Source organism: Saccopteryx bilineata, chromosome 5 (genome assembly GCF_036850765.1).
Source record: "Saccopteryx bilineata isolate mSacBil1 chromosome 5, mSacBil1_pri_phased_curated, whole genome shotgun sequence".
In the NCBI taxonomy this organism is placed as follows: Eukaryota; Metazoa; Chordata; class Mammalia; order Chiroptera; family Emballonuridae; genus Saccopteryx; species Saccopteryx bilineata.
Genome location: NC_089494.1, coordinates 133,620,043 through 133,633,351, shown reverse-complemented (window position 1 = coordinate 133,633,351; position 13,309 = coordinate 133,620,043). Strand labels below are relative to the sequence as shown.

Genomic DNA, 13,309 nt, shown 5'->3' with positions numbered 1-13,309 from the left:
AGGAATACAGTACTAACACTTTTTTCTTTTACTTCATATATTTTGTTATGCATTGTTAAAGTATACATGTGTGTTTCTTAATTAAAAACTTGTCTTTTTTCATAATTTAGGGTGGTTAGAGGATGTTTCACAGGGCTGGAACGGATTAAATCTATTTCAGTTATTTTAAATGGGAGAAATTTGTTTGATGTATGAGTTGACTGACTTACAAGTTCGGTTACTGAACGAATTAAACTTATATCTCAAGGTACCACTGCATAATAGTGAAAAGACTTTATCAATTCTCTAGATAGCCTCATGAGGCAATAGACTAAGGTGGAACCTGAGCCTCAATGTAGACGAAGAAATAATGGATGGTGAAGAGGCCTTCCATGTTAGAATGGGTTCAGACTTACCTTCTTGCCTAGCCTTAGAAGTGAGTACGCCACACTGGGTGTTACTTATCTGTAGCACACAGCTCATATAGCCAGGGTGGCCCTGATGAGTATCTCACATCCCGACTTTTAGGTAGTATTTTCTTGGGGGCGGGGGATGCATGTGCAGAGATGCAAAGATTCTCAAATGTATTACAGAGATTGTTCACTAGAAATTAACTCCTTCATTCTTCTGCAGCCCAGCCATCTAATCAGTCTCCAATGTCTTTAACATCTGATGCATCGTCCCCAAGATCCTATGTGTCTCCAAGAATAAGCACACCTCAAACTAATACAGTCCCTATCAAACCTTTGATTAGTACTCCTCCTGTTTCATCACAACCAAAGGTATGTTGCCTTCAGGGAAACTTGAGAAAAGAAATGATTTAGTTAAGTTTAATGATGTTTTAGAATCTGTATTATAAAAAAAGCCAGGAAGAAGGAAGGGGTGGCGTGAATAACAGGTGAGTGTGAATAGATGCAGGTTAGAACCTCTCAGTTAATTGAAGGATGAAGGAGGGAATTGGACCTGTGCTGTGTTTATGCACTGATTCTTCTCTTTGCCAGTTTGGGATTTGTGACATGGAAAGCAGGATAAAGCAGAGTATACTAATTGAATCTTAATATTTGTAGAATTATCAAAATCTAAAAGAGATGAGAAAACATGTTTTCCATGTCTTTTCCCCCATACTTTTATTTTAGACATAAGTCAGTTTCTGTGCTAAGAGCTTTAAATGTATTATGTTTAACATTCACATCATGAGACTCAAATATTTGACTCAATTAGTAGATGAGAAAATTAAACCTTTAGTTAAATCTAGTTTTTCTGGTAGTGTCAATTTGAGACTTAAGTCTTTGATACTAAGCTGTGTGCCTGTGTTGGTCCAAGCAAAATCTTACATGGATGGCTCTCTTCAGAGCTTTTAGAAAATTGTTGTTCTTTTCTTATTGGACTATGAATAGTACTCTAAAGTGCTTTAGTCAAATTTTATACTACATCATTTGGAGCTTGCCCCCAAATTCATAACCCCCAATCCCAGTCACATTCAAGCTTTGCTTTGAAGCATGCCACCAGTAAAACACCGAGATCTGGAAGTTGGTATATATATATTGGACTTGTTTACTCTTAATGGTAAATGTAGGAGAAGATTCTTTTTAGTTGTTGTAAAAGCAATGAGCTGTTTCAAACCCAAAGAATTCTTCAAACAAAATCATAAGCAGAAGTCTAAACATAAAAAATGCATTGAGACGTAGTTTGACATGGGTGGTGGGCCAGCCCTCAGGTCTTCTGTTGGTTCATCTCCACCTGTTTCAGCCATTTACCTGCATGTGTTTAGGGTCAGTGTAGTTTGATTTTTAAAATCCTGAGTTATAATTGTTAGTTTACATGATTCCTTATTGTTTATATTTTGATGGGAGATGAGTTAAAATATGAGATTCAGTAAAATAGATCTTAATGCTTAAAACTTATCCCAAGACAGTATCTTAAGAGTACAGCAAATGATGACTAAAAGTGAAACAAATGGTAGTATTTATTTTAGTCAATTATCAAAATTAGTACTTCCAATCTCTTAAGCAGATGGCTATAAATTTTTGCATTCAAAAACTTTTTCAAGTTTTTAAAAATAAGTGGACATGTGATCTTATAAAATGTTTGTAATAAAAGAACAAGTTCTTTTATATTCAGAAGTAACTGAGCCATATAGATTTATTTGGGAGAATAATCATTAAAAAAAAAACAACCTCAAATGAAAAACTCTGCTGCCTAGGGGATGTGACTTAATCGCAAAGGCTGCATCTACCTTTGTACCTTTATTTGGGGATTATATTTAAAACTGCCTGTATTTGTCCTCTCTGACACCTGTATATGAATAGTAAATGTATCCCCACTGGCAGCCATGGACCTCTTGGTCTATCTGTGTAGGGTGACATCTCTTTGATGATCACTCCAGTTGAATTTTATGTGGGCCATTGCTTATTCTCTGATAACCAGTCTGTACTTTGTCTCTATATGTGGTTGAAATTTAAGCAGCTGTATTTATATGATGGAGTAACATTAACGATGGGGATACGTTCTCAGAGATGCTTCATTAGGCAGCTTTTTCGTTGTGCGAACATCATGGAGTGCAGGTGCACAAAACCTCAGTGGTACAGCCTGCTGCTCACCTAGGCTATGTGGTGGTGTCTTTTGCTCTGTAGGGGAGAAAAGGTAATTATCCCTGCACCTGTCTGGCTTGACTGAGACATCCTGTAATAAAACAAATTAATGTTGCGGTCCAGCCATGACGAGTCTATTATGGGGTCTTGAACGGGAAAAGGTATGGAATTGAAATGAATGATAGACAGGGACTTAAAGATACACACACACACACACACACACACACACACACACACACACACGGGTTCAGGAGGACGCCACGGCACACAGTCTCTGCTGTTCCTTAGCCATAATGTTAGTGCTCCCAGAAGCACATCCACTTTTATTCATAGAAAAATTGTGGTCCATCACCAATTCAATTAAGTTTCCAAGGCAACTCAAAGACAACCCCCACCATACCATCCAAATCTACTTTACACTAATAAGAAACTAGCTTCCAGCCTCCTCTGGAGAACATGGGTGAGACAAATGAGAATCAGGTGTAGCTCCCTGTCAACCAGGCAAATGAGGTGGGGTTTGGGCCCAGCACCTCTGTCCAGATTGCAGAAATACCCTGTTTATTTATTCGGTCCCCAACAGATTAACAAGAGGTAAACAAACAAAAGTTTAATGGTAATATACACCCTCCTGGTCACATGGGAAAGATTCAGAAAAACTAAGTAGCTCACCACAATGGCTGAAGCCACTACCTTAAATACCATCTTCAGCTGAAGATTAAAGAAGATGTTGGGGGTAAGGGGAATCAGGGGAGGTTAAAAGCCAAGAAGAGGGTAAGGTTGGTATGCATATCGAAGTTCTTGTCTTGAGCATTGATTAGCATTTCTGTAGATGTGGTCGTTCCCCTGCACCTGAACACTGAGGGAGACAGCCTTACAAATGGAAGTTTTCCTTGCAAATATAAATGTCTTTTACAAAGGGGGAGAACTTGGTCTTCAGAGCTTCTCCCATGTCTTCTGTTTCTTAAAATTAATTAGCCTAAAGCAAGCCTTATGCCATATAGATATATTTTGTGGTGATAAGTATTGTTCCTTTCCAGCTCCTAAGCTACAAAACCCGGACAGCATGTTAATGTACAGAATGCTGTAGGCAGTGGTATCACAATATAAATATTTATATGATTTGTTATGCTGTGCCTTGAAAATAGCCAGGATATCACTGAGGGGCTAAGATGTCACTAGGCATTAGGAATATCCAGCTGTTAATCTTACATCGGGACCTCTGTTGTTTATGCACCTTCCTTCACCAAAAGGCTGTGTAGCATGTGACCGTCAGCACTGTTAGTGTCTTGGAAAGAAAACTGGGCTCGGAATCAGGAGAACTTATTTCTTATGTTAGTGTGCAAAGAAAGTCATTTTATGGCTTTGTGCCATTTTAAAAAGAAATTAGATCCAAGTCTCAAACCGTGACTCGCTTCTATGACCTTTGGAAACTCATTCTACTTTTTTGAACCTCTAGATTTTATGGTATTTAAGATTATTAACTAGATTTGGAGAGATATGTGAATTTGGGGTCTGAATGACAATACATAGTTAAGTAGTTAGTCTCCCCTCCCTTATCCACAATTTCAGTTATCTGTGGTCAACTGCTTTTAAAAATATTCAATTGAAAATTCCAAGGATGAAGAATTCCTAAGTTAAATTGCATACTGTTCTGAGTGCCGTGAGGAGATCTCACAGTACCCTGTTTCATCCCCCCCCCCACTTGAGATCCCTTTGTCCAATGTATCCACACTATATAAGTCACTGAGTAGCCACTTCAGTTATCAGAGAGAGTACATTCATACAGCTTTTATTACAGTATATTGTTATAATTATTCTGTTATTACTTGTTAATTTGTTCCTGTGACTAATTCATAAACATTATCACAGATATGTATGTATAGGAGGAAAACAATATATACAGTAACTGACTCTTTAATACCATCAATAAGTTCCGTAACTTTAAGCAAAGCAATGTATAATGAAACCACCTTTACTGAAGGCTAATTGTTATAAACAGAGGGTAGATTTCTATCAATTTTATAATGAAACTGCATTGAACAAAATTATGTTATATATATATATGATTCGGTACTAATTTCAGGCCTCTTGAAGTTTTGAAATGTATCCCCTCAGAATAGGTGGGGGAACTATTGTCTGTCTGTATCACTAATATTAATCTTATGAAACAATTTAGGACAATTTTTTTATCTTAAAAATCACTGAATAAAGATAATTGGGAAGTTTTATTGATAGAACTTTTGCTTTTTTTCTAGTTTCTATGCCGTTTGCCAATGTAATAGAAGCCTGTCTTACCAGATTTTGACATTTCAGGTTACAACTCCAGTGGTTAAGCAAGGACCAGTTTCACAATCGGCCACACAGCAGCAGCCTATAACTGCTGACAAACCACAAGGTCATGAACCTGTCTCTCCTAGAAGCCTTCAGCGCTCAAAGTAAGTTGATGTTATATGTTGACACATCATTAATTTTTCCTTAATATGCCATTCTGCATTGTTCACATATTATAAATATGTGTATACTAGAACTTCATCTTGGAAGAATCCATGAATAGCCATAGTTTTATATATTACAGAATCCACAAAGGCAAATCTGCAGGAAGCAACAAGTTGATTTTTGTCTCTAGTAGTGAAGCCTGGGTTATTCTGAGGAAAGTGGCTCTTTCTTTAGAATTTCACTTAATAGACTATGATGAGAGAGTAACAATATGTGATAACTTGTACAAAAAGGGTATATAGTTTTATAATACTTTTATTTGTTAGAAATGAAACGTCATTTTTAACCTCCGTGTAGCAGTGTTTAATTTGAGTGTATTGATGTACCCAGAACTCTCACATCAGAAGCTGGGTCAGTGTTGCCAGCCGGTGTGTTAACATTCCTGTTCCCTTCAGCTGCCCCACAGGACTGCTTCTCAGAAAGCGCTCCAGTGTGTGTTGTCACTTTGCTTTGTTAATGAACAAATACAACTTAAATGATTTTCATTTAATTGATTTTCCTATATTTCTTTCTATGAGGTGGCAAAATAATTTGTGTTGTTTCTTATTGTTGTTTTCTAAACAAGCATTTCAGAAATTACACATCCAAATGAGAGTTGTTCGCTTGACAATAATCACCTTGGGAAGCTGTCTGCTTACTCCAGCAGTGTTCCCATTGCTCAGAACAGTATTGGAAAATTCTTTTAAATTCTCTTTAGGGCTACAGTTTTATTTTAGGTATTCTCAAGTGATTAAAACTCTTCATCCTTTGGGAGATTTAGTTTTTGGAAATAATTGAAATTCATTCAGAGCTGAGTTTGGTGAAACAAGTAGGAAATTAATTTGAGTGATTAAGTTTTTGGTTCTCACAACCATTTCCCCAAACCCTCGCCTAAACCATACAGCTTTTAAAAAAGATAACTAATGGCCCTGGCCAGTTGGCTCAGTGGTAGAGCGTCGGCCTGGCATGTAGAAGTCCCGGGTACGATTCCCGGCCAGGGCACCCAGGAGAAGCACCCATCTGCTTCTCCACCCCTCCCCCTCTCCTTCTTCACTCTCTCTCTCTTCCCCTCCCACAGCTGAGGCTCCATTGGAGCAAAGATGGCCCGGGCGCTGGGGATGGCTCCTTGGCCTCTGCCCCAGGCACTAGAGTGGCTCTGGTCGCGGAAGAGTGACGCCCCAGAGGGGCAGAGCATCGCCCCCTGGTGGGCATAGCGTGGCCCCTGGTGGGCGTGCTGGGTGGATCCCGGTCGGGCGCATGTGGGAGTCTGTCTGACTGTCTCTCCCCGTTTTTAGCTTTGGAAAAATACAAAAAATAAAATAAAATAAAAAAAGATAACTAATCTCATAGTGTTATTTGGTCTTATTTTGCCACTAAACTCATTCATTGCTGTCCAATAAATTGCCTGTAATCTGCTCCTCATTATTTCACCCTCTGATCCAACACTCTGTTCTGAGGTTAAACGACAACAGTGTTCATTGTCCCTTCCTTATTCACTTGTACCAGAGATATATTCAGGTGAACCTTTTATCTTACCGCTGTTACAATGTGATCATTTCTTACTGACATTCTTATTAATGTTTGTAGTGTACGGTCGTCAGATTCTGTTGTAACACTTGGAGAGTACTGTTATTTTAAAGGACTCTGACATTAGTGTTTAAAGAGCTTTTTCCCCCAGAAAGTGTATTGAAGAGTACATGATATAAATGTACTTTGAATTTTAAATTCTGTTTACCTAATGTTAGAATAACATTTTTCTTAGGTATTTGGGTATCTTTAGTAGAAAAAGTATTTGCAGCAGACAATATCTGGGATACCTAGAAACTACTTGACATATCAATTGTGTTTTCTTTTCCAGTAGCCAGAGAAGTCCATCACCTGGTCCAAATCATACTTCTGGTAGTAATGCATCAAATGCAGCAGTTGTACCACAGAATTCATCTACCCGAACTCCATGTTCATTAACACCTTCACTAGCAGCACACTTCAATGAAAATCTCATAAAACATGTTCAAGGATGGCCTGCAGACCATGCAGAGAAGCAGGTACGTTACATGATTCAGAGCAGATGATTACCTTTGGATGACTAAAACATATAACTTCTACTTTTAGAAACTCTAACCTGGACTGCTAAATTCAAGCTATATTTAAAACAACTAATTTCTAAGTAGGTTATCTAGCTATTTTATAAAATATTTGATATATACTTACCTGTAGGATATTTATAAATATCTGTGGTTTCACATAAAATGTTTTAATATAATTATCATTATATATTATGTTATTATCAAGTACTTGGCATTCAATTCTGTACCAAGTGCTTCATTTTCTGCACTTAAAACTTCTAACCAGTGCAGATGATGAGTTTTCTTTTTATCAAAGAAGCCCTGAAGACTAAATGGATTATAACAAGGTCACCCTGTTAATACAGTAATGTGTCTCAAAGCCAGTGTGCTTTTTCATGCAGCCATTTTGATAGTTTTAGAAACTTAGTACTGTTAATCTTACCTCTCCCCCACTAGACTAAGCTACGAGAAGTTAAACATTTTTGTTTTGGGACAAGGGACCTTAGGACATTGCAATTATTGCCATTGGTTTCTCCCTTATACCATATAACTTACCATCTGAATTGTTCCGTAAGCTCACGGAGTCATTGTGTATCTCATGATATAGTAATACAGTGAGGCCCTTTTATCGGTGTTACACCTGAACTTTGCCTAGTCCAACCCAGCATCTTTTATTAATAATAAGTCATGAGTCATCCTATCCTATACTATTCTGAGATGGGCAATATTGTCTTCTCAAAGCCTGATGTGCAAATTTTAAAATAAGTGTCTTTCACCATGAGACAATTTTTTTAAAAGGAAATTATTTTCCCCCTTAGATTGACCAGCATTTTTGTGTATTTAAAGGAGAAGGAGTATTTTGTAATCTTGGTATAAACTTCTTAAAGATTCAATGTTTTATTTTTTATATGTGAATGTGACTTATATTTTATGTGTTTCTCTTTAATATAGGCATCAAGATTGAGGGAAGAAGCTCATAACATGGGGAGCGTTCATATGTCAGAAATCTGTACTGAATTAAAAAATTTAAGATCTTTAGTCAGAGTATGTGAAATTCAAGCGACATTGAGAGAGCAAAGGTAAGTTTTTCACTGAAATAATTTTTTTCAAATAGGACTGAAGAACATAACTAAGTATCAGCAAGGAAATTTAATGTTTCTTTGGTATTGTATCATGTTTCATAAAAATGTAACTCATTTGTATAATGTAATAACTATTTCATTTTTCTTAACCTATGGAAATGCTTCATTAGATGTTTTTTCTTGTGCTATAACTAAACGGTATAGTAGTGTATTATTTAAAAAGTGAAATTAGCAACTAATTATAAAGGGTCACTCTTGAATTGAGAGGTATATTGAATTGAAGAGACTTCCTGAGTTGAAATTTTAAATCACTGCATCACGCTTGTATAACCAATAGATCTTTAGAAATTACAATAAGAATTTAGTTGTTCAGCAAGTTCAGTGATACATACCTGTTTTTATAATTGTTTCCACCTAAATAAACTTATTGTCTCTTCTTAATCTGGTATCTTCAAGTAGGATAGCTACATCTACTGCTCACAAAAATTAGAGGATATTTCAAAATGAATATGAAGTGATAAAAAAATAAGCATTTGATTAATTAGAACATCAGAAAAGCAAACAACAAAGAAAGTTGCTCGATTATGCAAATGAAATGCAAAAGCAACTTTTATTGGAGAAAATGCACTATACAGAAGGCTGAAAGTACTGGAGTATCTGCACGTTCCCTGATTCCCTAATTCTTGTGAGCATTAGTGTAAAAATTGCTTTATATCCTGTCTATATAAAGTGGTGTTAATCTTGTCATGAAAACACTACTTTTTGGCAGAGTACCAACTTGGGATTTATAGTAAACTCAGAAAAATTGAATTTTTATCTAATGTTTCAATTACTAAAATATTTGGAGGTATGTTTTGAATATCACCTGGGATTTCTTTACTCTAGGATTGCTCTGAACATACGTAAAACTTAACTACATTTTGGCCTGCTGGATAGATGATTTAATTTCTTAAAAAGTATACTGTTTTTTATTGTATTTTGTTAAAACAGTGTACATAGTCAAATCTCGAGCCAATACATTATTTTGCCTAATTCCCTGGTATAGGCCATAAAAGTTATGGTTCACCAGAAAGAGGAATCAGTGGGAAAGATTTGTATGAAGTTCATGGGAATATACTTAGCTGTGGAGTTTGTGTTTTATTTTTTGTTTTAAAAAGACATGTCTGTGGGACTTTGACTTGGCTCCATTTTTATGAACCTGCATTTGTATTAAGAACAATTAGTCAAAATGATGAGCCTCTTGCACCTGGTTAATTCCAGACTTACTATCTGGTAGTGCAGAAAATGAGCAATAGAAGTTTATCTTATGTTTAATATCTACTGCCATTGTGTGTGATGATACAGTGAACACTACATTTTAAATAAATCTTTAATTCAAATTAATTATTGAGAAGTTGTTAGAAAACATTCTAACTTCCTGAGGTACTGTATATCATATATTTAGTAGTTATTTTGTCTTAACTGTACACTAGTCAGTTTATTATTTTGTCTTACTAGTACTCATTTTCTTTAAGAGATTTTTGTTGTTAAAAGTTTGATTCTTCTGTAATATTTATATGACCACACAGTTCTAATGCCTTCTTATTTTTTTCAGGATACTATTTTTGAGACAACAAATTAAGGAACTCGAAAAGCTAAAAAATCAGAATTCCTTCATGGTGTGAAGATGTGAATAACCACACATGGTTTTGAGTACAGGAACTATAAATCTCTTGCCCAATCTTAACATTTTTGAGCTGCAGTTACGTAGACTTTGGACCGTTAAGCTGGGCAAAGGAAATGACAAGGGGAAGGGGGTCTGTGAGAGTTAATTCAAGGGAAAGAGACAGATTGATTTGTAAAACCCTTGAAATGTAGATTTAATGTAGATGTATTCTTCACGTTGTAAATATGTTTTGTAGAGTGAAGCCATGGGAAGCCATGTGTAATGAGCTTAGACATCCAAAACTAATCAATGCTGAGGTGGCTAAATACCTAGCCTTTTACATGTAAACCTGTCTGCAAAATTAGCTTTTTTAAGAAAAAAAAAAAAAAACCGGATGGGGGAGGGTTTAATTTATCATTCAGAAATCTTGCATTTTCAAAAATTCAGTGCAAGCGCCAGCGATCTGTGTCTGAGGAGAATACAATTCTGAACCATACGGGCAGTGTACAATATCATGGGACAACCGTGTCTACACTTGCACCTGATCAAGAGCAGTGCTTCTCCATTTGTTTTGCAGAGAAATGTTTTTTCATTTCCCGTGTGTTTCATTTCCCTCTGAAATACTTGATCTGATTTTATCCATTTTTTAAGGCTCCTCTTTTTTCTCCTTTCTTAAGGCACTGTTGCTATGGCACTTTTTTCTAACCTTTTCATTCCTGTGTACAGTAGCTTAAAGTTGCAGTGATTGAGCATAATTCACTTGTTTGTATAAATTATTGAAATCCATTTGCACCCTGTAAGAATGGAATGGACCTAAAAGTACTGCTGGGCGCATGTGCTGAAAGTACATTGATTGCTCAAATGTGAAGAAATGGCCCAATGAACATGGTTGGGTGAGGGGAAAGAGGAAACAAAGCTAGTCACATGTGAATTGTATCTGTTGTAATAAACATGTTAAAATAAATGAATTGTTATTTTTCTTTTCCTTTGGTCAAATGCATATTAGAAGAACTACCTGGGGATTCTTTATTAGAACTATTCTTGTTGAATATTTATACTTAACTGAAATAAGTCCTGAAGGGAGGTTTCATTTAAAGCATATTAACAGGAAATGTGTATAAGATAATTTAATGAACTATGAAATTCAACAAGAATGACTAAGTCACTTCCCAAGTGGTTGTCATTTGTTAAACCCTGGTTTACCTGTCTTGCTATTATGACATTTCATTTTGAAGGATGTTTGTGTTGTAGCTAACTGTTCAAGTCTGGTGCTGACTGCTGTTCTTAGCCATCACAAAACGCTAAATTTGTGTAATTGGAGCTTCCTACTGTTAGCTGGAAATGGTGGAGAAGCTCAGCTTTGTATATTGTTTTCCTAAAGTATATTAAAATAAAAAAAGAAACTATTGCTACTATAAAATTACCTTGGCTTTTTTTTTCTTTGCTAAAATATTGATCACGTGGCCTTAGCATGACATTGCCAGTAATCTATCAAATCACAAGGGTTTCTTTATGCAGAAAAATCTTAATTTTAGAATCTCAACTTAAATTTAGAGTCTTTTTCTTCCTGTCAAGGCAGATGTGTTCATGTGCTTTTAGAGAACTGCCAGCACCAAGGGCTTATTCTGTGATGTCAGACATTAATGTTCACTGCAGTCTGGGATAATGAAATTTTGAAATTGCTCTTGTGCTTTAAGCATAAAGTATAGAGGAAAATGTTCAGATTTTTAAATAAATTTTAAAAAATAAACTGTAACAATAGTGTAGATATTTTCTAAAGTACAAAAATGTTCCAGTATAATTAAGAGGAATTAGAATCTTATACTGGAAACTGATTTTTTTTATTGTAATGAGCATACTTCTAAAATGTAGGAAGAAACAAATGTACATCATATTGTCATGAAATGTTTATATTTTGAGATTGTTAACAGTTGCTGGACTTGATTAGTACATGTAAATGAAACTCCAAAGAGCTGTGTTAAGCTAGAACCCTTATGGGCACAGTCCTGGGTGGCAAAGTTTTCCTGATCAGATGGTAAATTTGACTTGCTAATAGTTTATCATAGATTTACATCACCTTATTTCTTTGCTTAAAAAAGTTTGCATCCCTAAATGAATTGCTCACAAAGATATATATATAGAGAGAAGATGCCTGATTTGAAATTTCCTGGTGAATTTTTAAACACAAAATTAAAAGTTTTTGTAACTATTTTTACAATACTTGAATTATTCTACAGTAAATTATTTTAAATATTGCACTTTAATACAGATACGGTGTCCAGCTACTAACCTTCTTGAGGTAACCAGGGACTGTTTATTAAAATAGGAATACTACCAGAGAACATTCTTTATCTAGGTGGCTTATTGCCATGGTTTTGAATATGTATCTCATTTTGGTTTAGATGGAGAACTTAGTTCAAATAATTTGAAAAGGGATATAAAAATAGCCCCTAGGAAACCTCAGGGTGTTTGTTTTAAAAGGGACATATTCATACTATATTGTAATAAAATATTTTGTGAAGGTGGGTCTGTTAGAAATTCTTTACCCTGAAGAACCAGCATCCCTATTTCTTTTTTCTGTGTAACTAGTTGAACTAATTTTTAATTTTAAAACTTGGACTATATATCTCCAGATTTTTAACACTGAAAATTTCATGCTTCAGTCTTTTGAAAGACATCATGCTTTTAATAGCCCAAACAAACCGTTTTATCTTCTAATTTTATATATGTTTCACACTTGTAAAATCTTGGAAAGGAGGTGCTTAAAACTTTGCAAAGAATGAATTGTTACCCATTTCAAAAATAATCTATTGTTATGTTTAAATAGCCTTAGCTTTAAGGAGTTATTGCCCAGGGGAGGAAGGTAGGCGTGAAGTGAAATAAGTTACTCTGCAAATCGAAACTATTATGGTTCTGATTTGGGCTTAAATCAGGACTTAATGCTACTGTACTTAGATGTGGGGTTTGAATATACGGAAATTCGTTTCAATACATGTAATTATGACTATATTCTTGTATTTGTACTGAAGTGTACAAAATGACACTAAAAAGTAATAAATATGTTTTGACTATACTGTGCAGTTATTTCAGAACAGTCTGTTTTGAAAGTCTTAGAATGCATAATTTGCATTTTAAAAAACCAAATATTAGATTACTGCTTTAATTTTAATAGCAGGTGTCATGTCAGTTGTAATATAATTTCCTAGTTGCAGTATTTCAATAAAAAATTTTGGCTTAAAAGTTGAGATTCTTTAGATCCTGTTCTAATTTATTGTAAACCACAGCCCCCCACCCCATTTTTTCTTATGTCTGAATTTTGGGAATGCCTTGAAGTACGGTCGTCCTGGTTAAATCTCATCTAAGCCCCTGTCTTTAAGAACCACTTCAAGGTCAGTTTCACCCAAGTTAACCTGATCTCTTTGCACTCAACCATAACTCAGATGTTTGATTTAATATTGCAGATTCTCTAAG

General features: G+C 35.4%; 1 protein-coding gene across 9 annotated transcripts in view; it reads left to right on the top strand.

The window, feature by feature from the left end:
• Window positions 1–13,083, top strand: part of WAC (WW domain containing adaptor with coiled-coil) — a 109,923-nt gene extending 96,840 nt beyond the window's left edge. For all 9 annotated transcript variants that reach the window (XM_066233355.1, XM_066233356.1, XM_066233358.1 and 6 more), the window contains 5 exons: window positions 613–761; window positions 4,884–5,005; window positions 6,904–7,090; window positions 8,063–8,190; window positions 9,788–13,083. In XM_066233355.1, the coding sequence (XP_066089452.1) occupies window positions 613–761; window positions 4,884–5,005; window positions 6,904–7,090; window positions 8,063–8,190; window positions 9,788–9,857 (656 nt within the window). In that variant the 3' untranslated portion in view covers window positions 9,858–13,083. The remainder of the gene's footprint in view (window positions 1–612; window positions 762–4,883; window positions 5,006–6,903; window positions 7,091–8,062; window positions 8,191–9,787) is intronic.
• The last annotated feature ends 226 nt before the right edge of the window (window positions 13,084–13,309 follow it).